The sequence below is a fragment of the Curcuma longa genome, chromosome 4 (assembly GCF_044706935.1).
Source record: "Curcuma longa cultivar G26 ecotype Majalengka, Jawa Barat chromosome 4, ITB_CL_G26_1.1, whole genome shotgun sequence".
In the NCBI taxonomy this organism is placed as follows: domain Eukaryota; kingdom Viridiplantae; phylum Streptophyta; class Magnoliopsida; order Zingiberales; family Zingiberaceae; genus Curcuma; species Curcuma longa.
The window spans coordinates 18,927,548-18,948,833 of NC_133864.1; the positions used below are offsets into that span (position 1 = coordinate 18,927,548).

General features: G+C 37.6%; 1 protein-coding gene and 1 long non-coding RNA gene across 2 annotated transcripts; one reads left to right on the forward strand and one right to left on the reverse strand.

The window, feature by feature from the left end:
• Positions 1-3,316: 3,316 nt before the first annotated feature.
• LOC141826743 (protein DETOXIFICATION 48-like) lies at positions 3,317-5,407 on the reverse strand. The gene is made up of 2 exons (XM_074714036.1): positions 5,269-5,407; positions 3,317-5,177 (listed from the first exon to the last, which is right to left on the reverse strand). Exons 1-2 carry the CDS (start codon positions 5,377-5,379, stop codon positions 3,633-3,635), a joined length of 1,656 nt encoding a protein of 551 aa, XP_074570137.1. The 5' UTR covers positions 5,380-5,407; the 3' UTR covers positions 3,317-3,632.
• Positions 5,408-13,245: 7,838 nt separating this feature from the next.
• Positions 13,246-13,984, forward strand: LOC141828649 (uncharacterized). The gene is made up of 2 exons (XR_012601788.1): positions 13,246-13,336; positions 13,466-13,984. It is a non-coding gene; the product is annotated as an uncharacterized LOC141828649 (long non-coding RNA).
• Positions 13,985-21,286: the final 7,302 nt, after the last annotated feature.

Below are 21,286 nucleotides of genomic sequence, written 5' to 3' on the forward strand. Positions count from 1 at the left end.
GATGATCATAAGATTCATGTCGTTAGAGAGATCCCACTTCTCATATTTAGCTCTCTGTTCAGAGGAACTAGAATTTGTAGGAGCAGTAGGTTACTTTGTCCTAATAGCAAGATCTAAATCTATGCAACCAAGAACAATAAGAATGTTCTCTTTCTAATCCTTAAAATTTGCCCCATTAACGATCGACATTGAACTTAAGTTAGCAAAAATAGTAGCAATATTTGTTGAAAAAAGAACATAAGAATACTAACGTAAATAACATGCTCATTTCGAATAAGTTAAAATAAATAGTAAATCCCATCTAAAGATACCAAGTGCAACGACAATATCAAGTCTTTAGACAGTAATATTATTTGCAAGTAATACTCTTGTTGTAATAATCAAACACTAATAATAATGCATGATAAATAATAAATCTTTCTTTGGATCAATTTATTATATTCATAAAAAATAATAAATAAAATCTTATAAATATTACGTGTTTATTATCACAGGTAAATATATGATTTTATTAAATATAAATCTTCTTTGGGTTGACTAACACTTACATAAATATACACATTGACACTTTATTTAATACCTCAATAATATCTTAATATTTTAAATAAAATTAAATGCAAATAACAGAGGTCACTTTGACGATATATAATTCAAATTTAACTTAGTTTGAAATAATAGATACTAATAGAATCTATACAATCCAATTAAAATTTTAAATCAATATTATAAAATAATTTAATTAATGGATTGTAAAGAATGGGACAAAATAAGGGCAATTATGTCAAATGCTTTTTTGAAAAAAAAATCAAAATTCAAAATCTAAAACCACGCCAACTATATATTCATCGTCTCTAAACTGACGCAACTTTTTGCAACCACCAATTTACCATCGTCGCCATTGCCATCGTTGCAACTTCTGATCGAACCACCGCCAACCGACGACAACCCATAAGGTAACAATCAATGCCACATCGCCTCTAGCTTCCAATCTGTCAGAAAATGGGTGGATTCATTTTTTTAAATCATCACATTGTAAGATCTAAAATTGTATTCTTTCTGGCCGCGATTTTCGGCAGCCGCTCGTCCCATCATGGTCGCCCCTACGTGGGTCTCCTTATGTCGCCAAAAATCAGCTTGAATTTGGTTGATTGATATCCTATTCTGGCATCCTTATTCTAAAAAATTGAATTTCCCCATTTCTAGCAATGAGCGACCGGATGGAAATATAGAACATTAGTTGTATGACAACTAAAACAAAATAATTTCTTAAAAATTTGGAATAGATTGTTTTGATACTAATTGTTAAAAAATTTGATTGAAAAATGTCAACACAGAATCCTAAACTCTATTCAATTCTCAAAATATCACAAAAATAATAATCAGAATTACGGAAGCATATCAGAACTCATAGTTTGCAGTTGATTTTGGGAATGATCTTTAATTTACAGATTTTCTTAATATCTAGAGAGTTTTGTTGATGGGGTACAAAACAAAATCGTTATTATGCAAATTGAGACCATAACCCATATTTATAATTATCTAAGTTTGCCTATTTCTAATTTGACCCTTCAACAAATCAAAAATTGCATATGTGGTATCCATACTATTATATTCATAACAATTAAGTCCTTAATTAATTCTCTAATTCTAAATTTGACCATATTAATTTATGGCTTATTTAATTGATGATATTAGATATTTATAATTAAAATTATGATTTCAAAATTCTAATAATATTTAAATGTTGTAGTATCCTAGAGACTGCAATCTCTCAAATCAACAACTAAGCAGTTAATATATCTGGCCTTGGTTTATCAAAAAGAACAATCCAACTTCATAAAGAAATATTGAATAAAATCAGTATTTGTTTGTATAATATCGACTAGAATCCAGAGGGTCAGGATTGATTTGGCTTGTGGGTTGAAACAAAAAAAAAAAATCCAAAACTCAATAGGCTCGTGGGTTGACCTGTCAAGTGTCAATCCACAACTCAAACTTTAAAATTTTAACATTTTTTATTTTTTATATTTTTTGGTGGGCTTGTGGGTTAGTCCGCCTAATTCGCAACCCACCTTAGGTTGGCTGCATTGTAGATTTCCTAGCTTGTCAGAATGACGGGCTAACTCATCCTGCTATCGATCGGTCCATCTGATAATTCTAGTAGGAGGCTCTCCTACCACCATCTTCCTTCCTAACATTGTCTTCTTTTTTAAAAAAAAATCATCAAATGTTCATAAGAAATAGAATGAATGTAAGCATTCAAGCGACATAATACATTATATGATGTGGCAGAGATAACGATACCATGTGGCACAGCTCATGACTCAATTAATGTAACCCTCAATCTATACACCTCAGGATAGAACTCAAGTTAGGTCAATCAACTCATGTCTGAACTTGAGTCAAGTTAGTCGACTCATGCCTAAACTCAAATCAAGTTAGCCAACTCCCAACCGAGCTCAATCCGAGTCAATATGAGTCCTATCTTGGTTAGGTCCAACTTGCCAAAGTTCGAGCGCAACATGGTCGTCAATAACACCAAGGGATGTGATAGTTACAATAGTGCTAGTTATCAAAATAGAAAAATCACGCCCTTTGATGAAGGATAAAGAGGTGTGCCCTTTAGAGATAGGGACCACCTCTTCACCCCCTATACAAGGTGATGGTGACAACATTAAGAAGTACTCTAGGAAATTGAGTTTTATTGTTTTTCTTTTTTCTATTGTTTTTTCTCCAATTCTCTTATCCAATTTGATTGGAGAGGTTTCGCTAAGGTACATCCTGACTTCCCTTCTAACTTGTTCTTAGTTTTTCTAGTCTTCGTTGCTCGAAAAGCTTCATCTAAGTTTTGACGATACTATATCGACAAAAGTCAATCTGACAAAAGCTGACTTTATAGAGATTAACCCGATAGCAGTCGATCCGATAGAAACTGACTCAAGAGGAACCGATTTGATATACATCCGACCTACCGAAAGAGCTCGGTCATAATTACATTGAGGAGTCACGAGATATTTTTCATGTATGCTAAAAGTTCTCTAATACATACAACAACACAACGCAACACGACATAATACAAAACTATAGATAACCATGCAGCCAAAAGAAAAGGAAAGTACGATTTCTAACTAAAGTTTTGTGCGCCAATGAGCAACTAATTTGATTGTGGTAAGCGTAATGAAAACTCTCACCAAAGATAGTTTTTGTTCAAGGAAACCAGGGCCACAGAATGTTCAATGTTAGAAGCAAAAGTGGAAAGTTCAAGCCTAAGTATGTTAAGACACGGAGTGCAGCGACAGTACGCAAGCACATTCGGTTGAAATTGCAGCTAACTTTTCAAGGTGGATAAGCATCTGTAGACTGAAACAGGACTTCCTCGAGGAGGATGTATGAAGCTTGTTAAAGAGACTATGTCCAAGTACAAATACTGACAGTGACGGCAGCACTACTTTCCAGTTTGTGAACACCACGGGAAGTAAGCATTCAACGTGAAAAGTTGCAACTTTTTGGGGGTGTTGTCTCTGTTCTTCCTCTCATTACTTTTGGTTGTTTCAGTTCGTTAATTCAAAGGGGGAAAATGATTATTTTGGAAAAAACAGAGGAATCAGTGGGATTATTTTAATAAACTCAGTTCAATCGATAGAGAGGATGAGAGGAGCTGTTTCTGAATCACTAGTTGCCGTCTTCTGATCATCATGAATCATGTATAAGACGTCTTGTAGAGCTGTGGGTTTCTTCTCTGCTTCTACGGAATTAGGAGACAGAGCGGTTGTGTTATCAACTATGTGCTTAGGACTAGGAACAGTAATTGGAATGGTCGAAGGAGAACTAGAGTAGTTGGTTAATTGTCTGGCTCTCTCTGCCTCAGCCACCCAATCCGTTCTAGCGAGGGTCAAGGCCATGAGAGCTGCGCACGAGGCCTGCGCCGCGAGGAGCCCCACCCACAGGCCCGGCAAACCCATCTTTCCGACGAAGCCAAGGAGCACGGCGACGGGCATCCCCACCAGGTAGAAGGAGCCTAGGTTGATATTGGCACCGGTGGCAGGTCGCGCGCTCCCCCGAAGAACGCCGCAGCCTACCGTTTGCGGGCAGTTCCCGAGCTCGCAGAGTCCGGCTATGGGCAGTGTGAGGGCTGTGAGTTTCAGTGTCTCATCGTCTAGGGTGAACAGCCGCCCCCACTGGTGCCGCATCGACGCCGTGAAAGCGGTCGCCGCGAGGCCAAGCGCGAAAGCGCAGGCGAGCCCCACCATGGCCGCAGCGCGGGCCTTGGCGGGGCGGTTCGCACCGAGCACGTTGCCGATGCGGGTGGAGACACCGAAACTGAGCGCGGAGGGGAAGACGTACACAAGGGAGGTGGTCTGGATGAGGATGCCCATCGAGGCGACGGTGGCGCGGGGGTGCGCGAAGAGGCCGCTGAGGAGGATCATGAGCTCATACCACCACCACTCGAGGCAGACCGACACGCACGACGGCGCGGCGAGTCTGAGCAGCGCCGGCCATCCACGGAGGCAGTCGGCGGAGGGGCCACCTGGCCAGGTGTCTCGGCACGCGCCGGAGCAGAACATGAAGAGTAACAGACAGGCGAGGAGGTTGAGGTCGGTCCAGATCATGGCAGCAGCCACGCCGGCGATGCCGAAGCGGAGGCGCACCACCAGAAGGTAAGTCAGCGGGCCGTGTAGAGTGACGCAGAAGAAGGAGCAGTAGGTGACGGGCAGGGTGATGTTCTGCGCACGGAGGAAGACCCGGAGCGGATGAAGAAAAGATAGGAAGAGGAGGTCAGGCGTGGCGGCGGTGATGAAGACGTGGGCCGCGGAGGAGATTTGCTCGTCCTGGCCGCAGCGGAGCAAGATGGCGCGGGCGTTGAGCCACAGGAGGGAGATGGGAAGGGAGGCAGAAAGGAGCAGCAGAGTGGCGCGCTGCAGGGTGAGGCCGAGGAGTTTGAGGTGGTTGGCGCCGAAGGCCTGCGCGCAGATGGGATCCATGCCCATCGCCAGCCCGGACAGCACCGAGTAGCCGGTGATGTTGGCGAACCCGATCGCCAACGATCCGGCGGCCAGCTCCAGGTCGCCGAGGTACCCGAGGAAGAGCATCGAGATCATAGCGCGCGAGTAAAGCATGAGCCCGGTCACGGCGGTGGGCACCGATATCTTCCCGATCGCGTGCATCTCCTCCGCTAACTAATTAATATATTAATCGATTTAAACGGTGATTTAGAGCAGAATTAATCAACTACATCAAAATGCGTGCACGTAGAACAATTTTATATACCTCAGAGACACTCGGATGGCGATTGAGGTCATCAGGAGTGCTGTTCGAACGATGAGATTTGGTGAGCGAAGGGAAAGGGGGAGGAGAGGAGGGTGGGTTGGCGTTGCACATCTCGTTCTCCCTGTGACAGTCGTCGTTTGCTGCCTCTTCGAATTGAGAATGGGAGGGAGCAGAGCAGTGCGCTTAAATAAGAGGACGCGACGCACGTCGATTGCCAGACGGTCAATGGTGCGACCAAAGTTTCGATAACCGGAGTGGACTGGTCCAAACTGCCTTTCCGGCCGGTCCAATTAATATGCATATTCGTTATTCGGTACAGCATGTAGCTGCGACTGCCTGATGGTTTGACTCGTTCTGATCAAAAGATAAGCCTGAGCTGATCCTGACGCCTGACGGGATAGTTTAATCATGTATGGATGTTCAAAGCTTCTACTCATGCAATTCTTAGTTTTTGTTTTTTCCTTTGAATATTACGACGGTGACGACCGGCTTCATCTGATCGTGCCAGGTATGGATATTGGATGTTGTGTGTCATTACGTTGACTCTTATTTGTTGAACTAGGTTCGTCTGTGTGCACGCTTCACTGGCAAATCTAACTTATTCCAAGTTCCCTGCAAACTGCAGATTTTGCGACCGGCGCGCAATTTTTTTGTTTTTTCTCTTTGCAGTTTGATTGTTTCAACTTTGTCGCCTTCTTTTAAAAAGGTTGGAAAAATGGCTGATGCTCTACGTATCTGGTTTTGGAAGAATGCAAGATATTGCATGAAATAGAATCTGGGAAAATAAGACAAGATTTGATATGAGCACTCGTTCACTATATATGATTAATTATCATTAGTCTTTAATTGGCATGTTATGGTCATTGACACTTAAACTTCAAGCGAGTCATGCCCGACTTGGGCATGCTCACCTTTGGTATGATTGCACCATCTACCTAGGGTGAAACAACTCCATTTTAGCTAGGTGATCGAGATAAACACCCTCCCTCCTACAAAGGAGCACATCTATCTTGGTCGAGAAGTGCTTCTCACCTTGGCCAAGCTCATTAGCCTGATGAGGGTGAGGCACCTCGATCAAATTGCAATTACTTCAGTAAAAAGTGGAATCAGTCATCCTGATCCAATTGCAATCACGTACATTGGTCAAGTTGCACAAGCTGTCATGACAAAACATTTGTTCTCGTTCAACTACGTGTCAACATTACCATATGAGTTTAATCAATGAATTTGGATATGTAGTCAAGAAAAGAAGATGAGAGAATGATCTTGTTATTCAATATAATGACACCCAAGAAAGAGAAAGATCCAAGGCAAGAAAGATCTCTTTTTTTTCTTTGTTGAGGATAAAACGAAACTCTTCAATCATCAAAGTTGATGGTGAGACTCTCAGGGTCAACAAAGACGCAAGTCATGAATAAGTAGATGTACCAAATGGCTAGTGGTTAAGCTTCAATATGGATAACAAGAAAGAAAAAGAGAAATCCAAACCTTGAAGAAAAACTAGACCATAGGTGATGAAGGATCTTCGAGTTAATTATGACTTCGAGACCAACTTGCCATAGGATAGGGAGAAAAGTATGAAAGAAAATGAGTCAAAACCTCCTAGATTTGGAAAGGGGCAATGTAGAATTTCTGAGGCAATTATTGTTGGGGAAACAATGCTTCTCTATAGTCAGATTCAACAATGTTATTATGATATATTGACAATATGATTTAAGTTAAATTTTGTATGTGCTGTATAAGGACTTAAAATAGTGCACATGGAGCTCATAGAACTTATTGACTCATGGAATCGAATTGAGTTTTGTTCAATGGCTTGGAGCCTAGAATGAATAATAGAACTTTGGAGGAGCTTAGAGGACTCTAGGGCATGAAAGATTGAGGGGTAGACTTACAGGCACGGAGGATTGAATAATATGAAGAAAACTCAAAAAGCTTAGAGCATTTGATAACTCAAAGAGTGGAATTGATGGGAGGAGCATTAAACAAATGATACAAAACTGGTTTGGGGCACTTGATTTCAATGGCTTGATATTCTATATCGAAGAGGTTGAAACTTAGAAGCATAAAACTATGAACGATAAGGGAGTAAATGTAATGTTGGGGCTTTTGTTTTTAGGCATGTTGTAATGATGTGTGCTTGCTAGGTAGGGATAGACTATCTAGAGGCTTGGTTGTAGAGGCGGCTTTGATTGAGGGACTATACGTCCCAAGTTGTAATTTGTTGACTAGATAGATCCTAGACCTTTGTGTAGGCTCACATGGATTGTAAGCCAAGTGAAGGAGGGACTATTTAAGTTGTTAGTTAATTGGAGTTGATTTTTTTAATTGACTAAACATGAGGATTTAAGCAAATAGAATATTTCTAAATAATAATTGATTAGATGTGATTCTAATCTTGGGGTTTGAGTAGTCGATCAGATGTGAAATTTAGTTAACTAATTTAATACCGTTAGCTTTTAATGACTATATTTAGCCCTTTAATCGATTAGAAATCTTGTCATATTAGAACCTTTTGAGTGTTTATTATCTAAGTTTTTGGAGAGCTTTGGAAACTCAAGTTCTTAATATTTTATTCTTTCTTAGTTTTTATTTATATCTTTAGGAAGAATGATAGTGTTTAAAAGTATCCCATTAGTAAGAATTAAAAAAGAACTTGCTCCATTGTCTCCTCCCTCTCCTCTAGCGGTACCAGACTATCTATATATACAATTCGATGATTATGACTCGACGAAGTATAAGTCATACTTACTCTTGAAAAATAGAGAAAAGTACAAATTGAATAAAATTCAAAGAAGGGAGGGCAAAAAGTCCACAAGATAAAGTTACAAGTTGAATGCAACTGGAGCCTAACAGTTCAGATTCCCTTCACTCTTGAAATCCAATGAGAGTTGGTGCCCCCTAATTTGGAAAGGCATACAAATTCAACGTACTTCCTGAGAAACCACGTCAACCTCAGCTACATCTTTCCTCGACCAAACTCTCATCACACGTGTAACACCCGTATTTTCCTCACTTAAGATTATTGGTTAGATTTAGAATATTTCATAAAGAGATAAGGGTTAATTATAAATTGTAGCGCTTAAAAATTCTCAAAAATAATTTTAGAAATATTCTATGATTTTTCTGGAATTTTAGAATATTTTTCTGGAATTTTTAGATTAGCGGAAGTAGCAAAAATAAATAGGAGCGTAAATGACCGAGATGAACCCACAACCTATAGAGAATTTGCAATTCTTAAAATAATTCCAATAACCAAAAAGTCAACAAATCTGTTCCGAAAAAGAAGGAACCGAAATTTAATTATAGTCGAGTTAGTAGCAAAAATAAATAAGAAAAAATGTCCGAGGCTGGATTTGAACCCGCGACCTTTAAAAATTTATAACTTTTAAAATATTTCCAATAACCAAGTGCCCAACAGATCTGTTTCGAAAAAGAAGGAACCGAATTTTATTTATCGGCGAATTAGGTCTAGGAATCACTTAATATAAATAGGAGGCTTAAGAGAGGGTTTTGATTATCTTCGAAAACCCTTCCCTCACCTCTCGCCCAGAATGCCGTCGCCCTCCTTTCTCCTCCCTCTCGGCGCCCCAAACCCGAAGAACGAGGAGTCCGTCCCCTAGGATCATAAGGAAGACTTCCGGAGAACTTCTTCTACAAGGACGCTCCTCTCCGCGAGAAGAACGCGTAGACATAGGAAGATCGCCGAGGAGTGTTTTTTTTTTCTCTAACGGAAGAATTGTAAGGAAATTAGCGCAGAAGGTAAGTACATCTCTCACCTGCAGTATGAGTAGTTCCGTTGTTTTCCGTATTTTTCCATAAACATGATTTTGTTAAAGCATATGCATGATTTTGTTAAAGCATATGTAAATAGTAGAATTGCATGATATAAGAAGTATAAGATATTGTAATATGAAAGAAAGTACTTTATTTTGATGTTGACAAGTACCGGACCGTGAGGTGTCCAAGGGATGGGCTCCATAAGTTGCCCCTAGGCCGCGAGGTGCCTAGTACGCTCTAATCGGCTTCGGTGGCTAGCTACCCCGGACCGGTTAGGGATGCGCGCATTGGTACTTTGTCAGGGCCCAAATGATGGATGTTTAGTATGTTTAATTATTATGAAATAGTATGTTTTGAAAATCCCCTCACATGTTTAGATATGAACATTCATGTTGCATAAATCAGTTATTACGAAGTTTTCTATGGTTTTTGTGAGTTAGATGATGTACTTACTAAGCGTTGCTTATAGTTTGCATTCCTCATATTGCAGATAAATGAAAGGAAAAGTTTTAGGAAAGAGGAGGCAGCTGGAAAAGTGTTTGATGTGTGGTGTCGGCGGAACCGCGGAATAAGATCAAGAATTATATAAATGTTTATTTTATGTCCAAGAATTTATATTTATTTCTTTTGCTTCCGCATGTTAAACAGAAAAAGAAAAGTTTATTTGAGTTATTTTATTTAATGAGTAAAAGTTAAGGAAAGTTTAAGTACGTAACGTCTCCCTATTAGTATAAGAAAGAGGGGGGGCGTTACAAATGGTATCAGAGCAGGTTCCGCCCTTCCGTCACACTCATATCAAGCATCAATCCTACTGCCTTCCAAGTAAGAAAGAATATATGCTTTCTTTTTTTTTTAGAATAATTATTAAGTTAGACATGCTTATTATGACTAGCATGAAGAATGATTCTTAAGTTAGATATGATTATTATTAGCATAAAGAATGATTCTTAAGTTAAGAGAATTTTTGCATGTTTAACAAATTCTCTGTACAAGAGGTTAAGACTAAGAGAAGAGTTGATTCAACTTCAACGTGCAAGGATAAAGATAGAGTAAGGTTCTTTGTAAGTTGAAAAACTTAAGAAAGAAAATGATTCTTTAAACTAGTAAATAGAATAGCCATTTCTTCCGATATATGTAGGTTTTGGATTTGGGTGAAAGTACTTAAGCGAATAGTAATAGGAAAAATAAAATTTTTTTTTCTTACCAGAATATAGATTATGTGTAAAGTTTAAAAGATAATACTTGAGAAATACGTAACTAATTAACGTGTTGATGGTATTGGATATAGATCTAAGAAAAGGTAAGGGCAGAGTCATGTAAGAGAAACATAAGAAATGATTGTAAGACATGAAATTATGATTAAATTATAGGTGATGTTAAACCAACTAATGCAATGGTGTATTTTAGTTTTAATTCGGATGATACATTGATGGAGGCCGAAACTAGGATTCTAGGTTCATTTAAACCATTTAACTGGTAGAGGACTTGATATTAAACTTGGAATAGTAAGGAATTTTGGGAGAAGATCCATTTTTGAAAGTAAATATGGATGACATGAGTAAATGTTTGAGATTAGTAGATTATTATATGTTGGAAAGGTCGAAAATGAGATTTCACTTTAGAGAAATTATTGATGCAATTAACCAATTAAGGTAGCTGTTGACGGAATCAAAGATTCGAAGGAGCAACTCAGGAACGTGAAGAAGATATGAGATAAAAATACACAGGAGTTGTTCTAAGTTTCGAGGACGAAACTTTTATAAGGAAGGGAGATTGTAACACCCGTATTTTCCTCACTTAAGATTATTGGTTAGATTTAGAATATTTCATAAAGAGATAAGGGTTAATTATAAATTGTAGCGCTTAAAAATTCTCAAAAATAATTTTAGAAATATTCTATGATTTTTCTGGAATTTTAGAATATTTTTCTGGAATTTTTAGATTAGCGGAAGTAGCAAAAATGTCAAGGCGAGATTTGAACCCACAACCTTTAAGAATTTGCAATTCTTAAAATATTTCCAATAACCAAAAGACCCAACAATCTGTTCCGGAACCGAAATTTAAATAGGCGAAGGAACCGAAATTTAATTATAGTCGAGTTAGTTTAAAATAAATAGGAAGAAAAATGTCCGAGGCAGGATTTGAACCCGCGACCTATAAAAATTTATAACTTTTAAAATATTTCCAATAACCAACTGCCCAACAGATCTGTTCGAAAAAAGAAGGAACCGAATTTTATTTATCGGCGAAGTTAGGTCTAGGAATCACTTAATATAAATAGGAGGCTTAAGAGAGGGTTTTCATTATCTTCGAAAACCCTTCCCTCACCTCTCGCCCAGAATGCCGTCGCCCTCCTTTCTCCTCCCTCTCGGCGCCCCAAACCCGAAGAACGAGGAGTCCGTCCCCTAGGATCACAAGGAAGACTTCCGGAGAACTTCTTCTACAAGGACGCTCCTCTCCGCGAGAAGAACGCGTAGACATAGGAAGATCGCCGAGGAGATTTTTTTTCTCTAACGGAAGAATTGTAAGGAAATTAGCGCAGAAGGTAAGTACATCTCTCACCTGCAGTATGAGTAGTTCCGTTGTTTTCCGTATTTTTCCATAAACATGATTTTGTTAAAGCATATGCATGATTTTGTTAAAGCATATGTAAATAGTAGAATTGCATGATATAAGAAGTAAGATATTGTAATATGAAAGAAAGTACTTTATTTTGATGTTGACAAGTACCGGACCGTGAGGTGTCCAAGGGATGGGCTCCATAAGTTGCCCCTAGGCCGCGAGGTGCCTAGTACGCTCTAATCGGCTTCGGTGGCTAGCTACCCCGGACCGGTTAGGGATGCGCGCATTGGTACTTTGTCAGGGCCCAAATGATGGATGTTTAGTATGTTTACTTATTATGAAATAGTATGTTTTGAAAATCCCCTCACATGTTTAGATATGAACATTCATGTTGCATAAATGTTATTACGAAGTTTTCTATGGTTTTTGTGAGTTAGATGATGTACTTACTAAGCATTGCTTATAGTTTGCATTCCTCATATTGCAGATAAATGAAAGGAAAAGTTTTAGGAAAGAGGAGGCAGCTGGAGAAGTGTTTGATGTGTGGTGTCGGCGGAACCGCGGAATAAGATCAAGAATTATATAAATGTTTATTTTATGTCCAAGAATTTATATTTATTTCTTTTGCTTCCGCATGCTAAACAGAAAAAGAAAAGTTTATTTGAGTTATTTTATTTAATGAGTAAAAGTTAAGGAAAGTTTAAGTACGTAACGTCTCCCTATTAGTATAAGAAAGAGGGGGGGCGTTACATTACCATTCGGGATAAGTCACTTCAAAAAAAATTATTCAGTTAAACTTTTTATAGTGATCTCATATTCAGAAAATCCCCTAAGAAATTTTTTAGATCCATAGTTTTACTGTGTTGATAAGAGGTCTCATTGTTGAGACAACACCTTCAGTCAATAGACCCTTCAAGGGAGATTTATTTGTTGCTAAGGGAACTCAAACTCGGAATCTCAGACAATACATGTCTCTATGTCTGCCACTTGGGATAAGTCACTTCAATTAAAAAATATTCAGGTAAATTTTTTATAGTGATCAATACCACCATTGAAACGGTCTCATAGTCAGAAAATCCTCTAAATCCTACACTATACATTTCTTCTGTAAAGATGGAATCCACCATCCTAGCAGTCTGACGACTATCTATAAAGAGATAAATTAAATAATTATAATTGATCACGATAAATATTGTTAGACTTCATCGAGATTTAAACTTTTCCTACTTTTATAAATTTGCTTCGTAATAAACACAGTTATGTCGTGAAAAACAATCCTACACTGTACTTTGATTACATAAGACGTGTGTGGACCTTGTAAATTTTGTCTTATATTTGTACAGATGTGTCAGTTGTTTGACTGAACTCACAATTATTGATGGATTCAATCACATCATAGGTTTGGAGAGCTGGCAGATGGGCGGAGCTACCACCGGCCTAGCTCGCTTGGACTGTACATGGGTTATATCTAGTCAGTTCCATCTTTGACCTTAGCTCCCGTGCACCGGACCGGACCGGACCGGACCGGACCGGACCGGACTGTTTTGTCGGTGAAACCTGATATTGGGCCTGAGTTAGCTTCGTGCTACGAATCAAAAGCAATCGAACCGGTTTTTCCATTCGACCAAACCGGTTCGGGTGTTAAGTTCCAAATGATTAAGGACGACGCAAGTGCCGGAACACTGTACCGGCGGCGAGTCCCAGACGACTTGTCTTTCCAGATAAGGTAAGGGGCACTTGCTTCTTTTGCTTTTCCTATGCTGGATCCGGATCAGATCTGATCTGGCAGCGGTGAAGGAGGGTGAGTTTCTCTTATTTCGATTCTTCTGATTCTCTGTCTCCTAATTGTTTCCAGATTGTTAGCTACTGGGGTTTGCATCTTGGTTTATGGTCTACATTTCTGTATAATGCTGGGTCAGTTCAACAAATCTTATAGTTATCGGTTGGTTAAGATCTGTGGGAGAAGCAGCATCATCAGGTTCTGGGAGGTGCGAACTTTGCGGCAGGATTTGAAGAGTTCCTCATTTCCTTCTCTGCTTCTTCCTTGATGTTGTGCTTTTGATGTCGGGGAGGGCTTTCTGTTGGGTTCGAAGGTGCTTTGAGTGATGGGGAGGCTTCGAGAAGGGATGGGCCGGATGGCTTTTTGTGGATGAAATCAATTGGGTTAGACTCAAGTCAATTTTGGGTTAACTAATTTGGACACCAAACGAATGGATTGTTTCCTTGGGAAAATTTGATTTTATATTTATTTTTCTATCTATTTCCTCTTTTTGGTGATGTATTTTTATTCTATATTTCTGTCATATGCACAAAAAGTTTCTTTGGAATGCTGGACGTTAAGCACTTCCCAAATGCTGCAGAGATATTTGGAACATATTCTCCTGGTAATGGTTTCCTGATATGGTTTCATTGTTTATTACTTAATTGGATGATGATTGAAATTACAGGTTCTATATGTTACAAAAGAATCACATGATTTTCAGTTTTTCTAGCTAAATTGGTTATTGTATCAAAGGATCTATTCCTGTGACTATTTTGCTAGAATACATATCTCATTTCCATATAGAATTATGGATAGTTGCATTGTTTTTCTTCTTTCTTATTTTGTTGCAGGATACGTCTATTTTGTTTGACAATGAGGTTGAATTGCTACACTTCTAGAAGTCAGTTATGCCGTACCTGCTTTTGTGAAGGAAATAAAAATCACTCTTGAGTTATTTATTTTAGAACAGTTCTGATATCATCATTACACAACCTACGCAATAGCAAAAATTCTTTATGCAACCTAAAGAAAAGTGCTGAAGACTTTAGTTTACATTTCAAGTCCAGCTAACTCTGGTGTTTTCTTATTTCTTTCTGATTGTAGAAACTTCCATATGTGGTTTGCTGAATATATCTCTGGATAGCTTAACTGATTTTTAAACCGTAACATGTAACATATTGTTGTTTTTGTTGGTATTTGCTTCTATTCATTACTAAGGAGTTTGTTATTGTACTGATACAGTATCTTTTATCTCTTTACACCATCGTGCTGTGTTATATTTTTATCTTATTTCTTCCTTATTGTTAAAGAATCTAATGCTAGATTACCAGCAAAATAAATGTAATATGTGAAAACTAGCATCTAATCACATCATTTAATGTTATTGCATAACTTTTAATATGAGTCTTCTTGATCAATTGCTAGACATTGCCTGTTTCCTTTATGATTTCTGGTACTTTTTTCCAAATGGGTTCGACAAACATTTTAATCTTTGATTTTGACTTGCAATATACTTTGATTTTTTTCATTGTCAATAAATGAAGTCAATCCTATCAGTGAGCTGAGTCATGCCAATGAACAAAAGTGCATAATAATGTTAACTTTGGATCCAACTGCAGGATCTGCTGCATCATGTAACAATCAAATGCAATCAGTTTACTTATGTCTTTCCGGTCCAATTACAACATTATATGCATTCTCTACTTTTTCACATATATATTTTGTATTGATTTGCTTGATATCTAACATGAATTATAAATTGATTCTTTTAGCAAATTGAACCCCGTTTTCTATGCAGGATGATATTGATTGCATTCCTTTTTTTTTTTAAGTTTCTTGATAAAGAAGCATCTAAATGAGGGTAACTGGTTATGAAATGTGAAAAAAAGATAGATGGATTTTCTGCTGGAAGGAAGTTTTTATCAACATTGTCATCCTCAATAAGCTGGTGGGTTATGGTAGGTAGCATGCTTTGTCAAACAAGGGGTATAATACTTGCCTCTGATTAATTTCGATGTATTTTTAAACATGTGAGATTTTGAACAAATGAATCATTCAAGCTCTGCTTACCTTAAATTGAGAGTGATGGTGATCAGGCAATACCCTCCTGCATCGTGATCAACTGCAGTTTCTCGATTTACCTCCTCATAGATGATCGTGGGGCCGACCGTGTGGGGCCGTTAAGGTGGCGGATTCCATCTTTTTTTTGCAGAAGAGAGTGATGGTGATCAAACTTAATATATGTTACTAGTAAGACCTTTTTGCTGGATGTCTGTACTAATGCCATTGTCATTGCTTTATTGTTTGCTAAGTAATCTTGTCACAATCTAAATTGTGAATTGTATTTTTTTGGATAATTTAGGTATTCAATTCTTCAAATCGATTTGAAGGCGACCGATGCAATCGATTTAATTCCATAAAAAAATTTTATCGACTATTAAAATAAATTCAGAAAGTGCTCATGTTGTTAGACACCGATAGTCAATTTTTATAGATCATTCGTCGTTGATGAGAGTTTTATTCCACCGGAGTACTCAATCAAGATCCGTAACACGGCCACTCCACTAATGGATTCAGACTCATGGGTAATCGGACTATGTTCGTAATGCGATCGTAATCGTATTGTGTTCGTAATGCGATCGTTCTGTCAGTAGATGCCGCGCGGAAGGGAGGGGGGGGGGGGTCTGAATTGTTCTTTACTAATGCAACAAGTAGATTTGCAACCTAGAATCTGATATGATGAAGGCTGTGAGAATATGGAGAATTCATGGAGAAGCCTCACGGTGTTGATTACCCCCAAAGCGATAATTTGATTTTGGAGCGGTCAAATGCAGCAGAGGCATCTGAGAACCTTTGAAAGGAGTGGTCTAAGTATAGCTACCCATAGAACAAAATTCTTTTTTTCAGAGGAAATGATGTCCATGTACCAATGACCAGAACAGTGATCAATATGCCAACTGCCTTTCAAAGTATCAGTTTGACAGGACATGGTCATGGTTTTGACATGACAAATGAAGTACTGGAGTTCTTCTGTCTTTCTTTTGTGTTCAACAAGCCATTGGTGTGGGGACTGAGAAGACCTTTGTTGTACATATGTGTGTGTGTGCTGGTCGAGGAAGAAAAGTGGACAAGATTGGACACTTGACTTAGGGAAGGGAAGGGTAGGCTGGGAGGTTCCTCTGGTTGGAGACTTGGAGTCTGGACTGGGATGGGTCGATAGTTCAATTATGCCAGTTAGGAGCTGATGTGAGCTTTCAATGATCCATGGAATCAAACCTGTGACTGTCCCAAACTTGAAGGGTACCCCATGGATTTAGGAACCACGCCAGAACAGGTCGTTGTTTACCTGTGGCTGTCCATTGCGACATCGCATGGTCTATGAACCATTACTCAAGCTATGCACCCTTAGGCGTTTACTCCTGATAACGACTAAGCTATTGGAAATAAATGGATTTTCAAAATCAAACGCAAGATAGATGGACCAATCAACAAATATAAAGCACGACTTGCATTAAAATCTATACCCTCCTTTTGAGTATATCCTTTCGCTACAAGTCATACTTTATATTTATCGATTGATCCATCCGCCTTGCGTTTGACTTTGAAAATTCATTTATTTTCAATAGCCTTATGCCCTGGAGATCGACAAGTTCCCAAACTTGATTCCTATTTCCTCACATTTATGGATGCTTATTCATGATATGGATATGTCTATTTGATCGCGCGTTAGATTGCTTCAAACACTTCTTGGCAGAGATTGAGAATCAATTAGGTAAAATCATAAAAATTCTTCGGACAGATCGAAGACGTAAATATTTTTCGGATGAGTTTCGAATTTTATGTGAAGAAAAAAGAATACACAGGCAATTAACTATTCCATATACACCGCAACAAAATGGTGTTGCTGAGAGACGAAATAGAACACTGTTAGATATGATTAGGTCGATGATGGTGCATGCTAACCTTCCAATATTTTTTTGGGGATGCTATAATTGTTGGGATGTAGACTTTCCCATCAATAATGACTGTGGCCTATATCCTTAACTGCGTACCTTCACAATCAGTTCCTTCCACCCCTTATGAGTTATGGCGTGGTGAAAAACTAAATTTAGATAATCTACGCCCATGGGAGTCAGCAGGATATGTCCATGACACTTCTCACAAGTTTGGAAAACTTGGCCCTAAAGCTAGAAAGTTTATCTTTATAAGATATTCTGAAGGTTCTAAAGGTTATGTCATGTACGGACAACATCCGAATGGAGGAATAACAGAAAAAGACGTCCGATATATTGTTTTCTTATAAATAGAATTTTCTAGTATTGATGACACTGGAAAAAGTCTTGATCTCCATGAGTTGGATAACCCTCATGATATTCTATCATCTTCTAGTGAAGGGATGTAATTAGTTCCTAACTAGGAAGATGTTGGAGATAGTAGAGATAATCATGATAGTGGGAGCTTTATGCCCAGTGGGAGCACATCTATAGAAGAACAAGACGATCAAATACGCTGTAGCAAATGTGGACACATCCCTCGTCATTGATTTGAGATTGAAGAGGAAGTCCTTGTGTGCCAGCTTGCTGATGATGATGAGCCTATTCTGTTAAAGAAGAATTAACTTCATCTGCTAGTAAAGAGTAGAAGGAAGCAATGCAAGATAAGATGGACTCTATGAGTAAGAATCATGTTTGGAAACTTGTCAACCTCCCTCCAGGACATAAGGCTATTGGAAATAAATGAATTTTCAAAGTCAAACGCAAGGCGGATGGATCAATCGATAAATATAAAGCACGACTTGTAGCGAAAGGATATACTCAAAAGAAGGGTATAGATTTCGATGAGACATTCTCCCCAGTGGTGAGATTCACATCGGTTCGCCTTATTCTAGCCATTGTTGCATATTTAAACTTAGAACTTTTTCAGATGGACGTTAAAACAACATTTCTCAATGGAGAACTAGACGAAGAAATTTATATGGTTCAACCAGAAGGTTTTGAGGCAAGGGACAAGAGTGCAAAGTTTACCTTCTCAAACGTTCCATTTATGACATCAAACAATCGTCTAGATAGTGATATTTTAGATTTTATAAATCTATTATCTCATTTGGTTTTGAGATGATTGAAGAAGACCACTGTGTGTATGTTAAACGTACAGCGAAAAATATTCTTATTTTATCATTATATGTTGATGGCATTCTATTGGCTGGAAATGATATGGAATCTATCGAAGCCACTCGAAAATGGTTATCTTCTGTCTTTCAGATAAAAGACATGGGTGAAGAAAATTATGTGCTGGGAATAAAAATCATCAGAGATTGCTCGAATAAACTTTTATGTTTGTCACAGGAGACTACCAATACTATGCATCAAAATATCAATTCAGTTAAATATTGAAATTTTAGTACAATTTAAAATTTTTGATATGTGCTAACTGCAAGTGTACGGTCGTTGTCAAATAATAAAATATCGTTCTTTGGGATCGCATTATTGACTATTAATTTACGTACAAACGAGACTATTTAGACGAATCGAATTGTGGGGATTGCTACGGAACACCACAAAAATAAAGGTCATTTATGATGAATTTTATGACGGAAAAAATTTCATCGCAAAACCATTTGGCAACAAATTTAGTGACGAAAATATTTTCATGGGTAATAGCTCATCATAATATTCTGTAATGAAAAAATATTTATTTGTCACCAATTTAGCGATGAATAAAGCTTTCGTCACAATTTGGCGATCAAAATATTTTCGTTGCAAAATTAGATAATTATTAATCTACGATGAAAATTTATTTTTATCGCAAAGTTGGCGACGAAATATATTTTCATCGCAAATTATGCGACGAAAATTTATTTCGTTGCTATGGAGGGGCAAAAAATTATTCATGAAAAATCGATGAGATTTAGCGACGCCAAGAAGTCTTTGTTGTCAAAGTTTCGATAGCACAATAATTATAATAGTTTTGTGACGAACTATGTTCGTCGTAAAATTCATTGCAAATCACTAAAATTTCCTACAGCTTCTATTCTTTTCATTCTCTAAATCATGTTTACATCATACTACAACCAATCCAGTTTACATCATACTTCAACTAAAATATTAAACACATCCTAACATACAACCAACATATCAAACCAACATAATACTGAACAACAACATCCATCAATACAAACAACCAATGAAGCATTAACATCAACATTCAACATATCCAATTATCAACCAATTTAACATTCAACATCAATATATAGCAAACAAGTTATCATAACATCATTCTAATTCAACAAGTCTCAAAACATCATAACATCATCTTGAATAAATAAGTCTAAACATATCCAACACCTCAAATGGCCGGTGGTGGATCCCGATAAACCACTCCGGCACTCAAATTAGGGTTTTGCGTGAAGAAGTTTAATGACTTGAAAAAATTAGGATTGATGTATGCATACCCATAGGTATAGGCAACATTTTATAGAGCCGATCTCTAAAATACTAGCGTCTGTTTAGGAAATATTCCGAGATACGAGATTCTATTCCAATATACGCGCTCCAATTATTCATGCTTTTTGAAATATTTCTCTTATTCTTCGGGTGAAACGGTCTTAGATTTTTTTAATCTTAAAGATGAACCGACTTTATAACTTCATCCCGTATGACACATAGAGGTAATAAATTTCCGTCATATCAAATAATTTATCGTATTATACTTAATGTAGGATCGGATGATGAATTGTGACGATGATGGATATATTATTTTTTGAGATTTGAGTTAGGATGTAATGAATTGGAATTATATTATTTATGAACCATTTACGATGTTTTAAAAATAATTATTTTGTTAATGCATGATGGATTTGGTTGTGTTTGTGAATGTTGCGTGATATTGATTTGAATGTGAACGTGAATGTGAATGTTGAATGTAATGGATTTCAATGTGAATGTATCGTATCGTGTATCGTGTATCGTGTATCATGTATCATGAATCATGAATCATGAATCATGAATGTAAATGTTGAATGTAATGGACTACTCTTCGATAGGGAGGTGTTGTCAAATTTTTATTGAAAATTAATGATGGAATTTAATGATGAAAATAAAATATCATCACTAATATTAGTGATGGGATTGTAAATCCATCACTAATTAACAATGGTAATAAAATTCTGTCATTAAATGACGTTGGCGATCAAAATATTTTTGACAGAAATATTAGATCGTTAATTAGATTTAGCGATCGATTAGCAATCAAAATTTCGATTGCTAATCGTTATTCTTCTGGTAGTGAATGTCTAAATGTGGCAAACTCGACCGACCTAACCCAAGTGCGGCTACAGTGGATACAAGACTGAGCAACTCGAGCACAACCTTGATTTCATGCGCCTAGACTCAAATTGGGCTAGACTGTGACTCAAATTGGGCAATCACAGGTCATGCCATTTTGACTTAATTTGTGCCATCTTCTAAGTTAATTTGTTTGGACTTATATACTTTTATTTCTATAAAGTCTTTTTAATAAAAAAAAATATATTATTTTTTTCTACTATTTATGTGTGATTATAAAATATTTTTCTTATATTTGGTGGATATAACATAAATATATATGTTCTTCTCTTTAGGCTACACTAGGCAAGTAATTGGTTGGACACACTAACTGTCCTTTATTTGGCATACTTAACTTTCCGCAGAACGATTCGTATCAAAGATTTTCTATGACCCACCAGAGGAGGAACCAAGCAACTCCGAGAGACTCCACAAAACACAACGTTACATTCCATGTCTTGCCGCTGCTTCATGATATCAAACTTAAAAGAATGCTCTTTTGTCATCCTAACGACTTCACACGGTCGACCATATGTGAGGAGGTAAATTGAAAAATTATAATTGACCACGACAAAAAGAGAAGGGTATTATC

Coding starts and splice junctions, on each gene's coding strand:
- LOC141826743 (XM_074714036.1), bottom strand. CDS start 5,379: ATGTGCAACGCCAACCCACCCTCCTCTCCTCCCCCTTTCCCTTCGCTC. Junction 5,178..5,268: donor GCCATCCGAGTGTCTCTGAG/GTATATAAAATT, acceptor TATATTAATTAG/TTAGCGGAGGAGATGCACGC.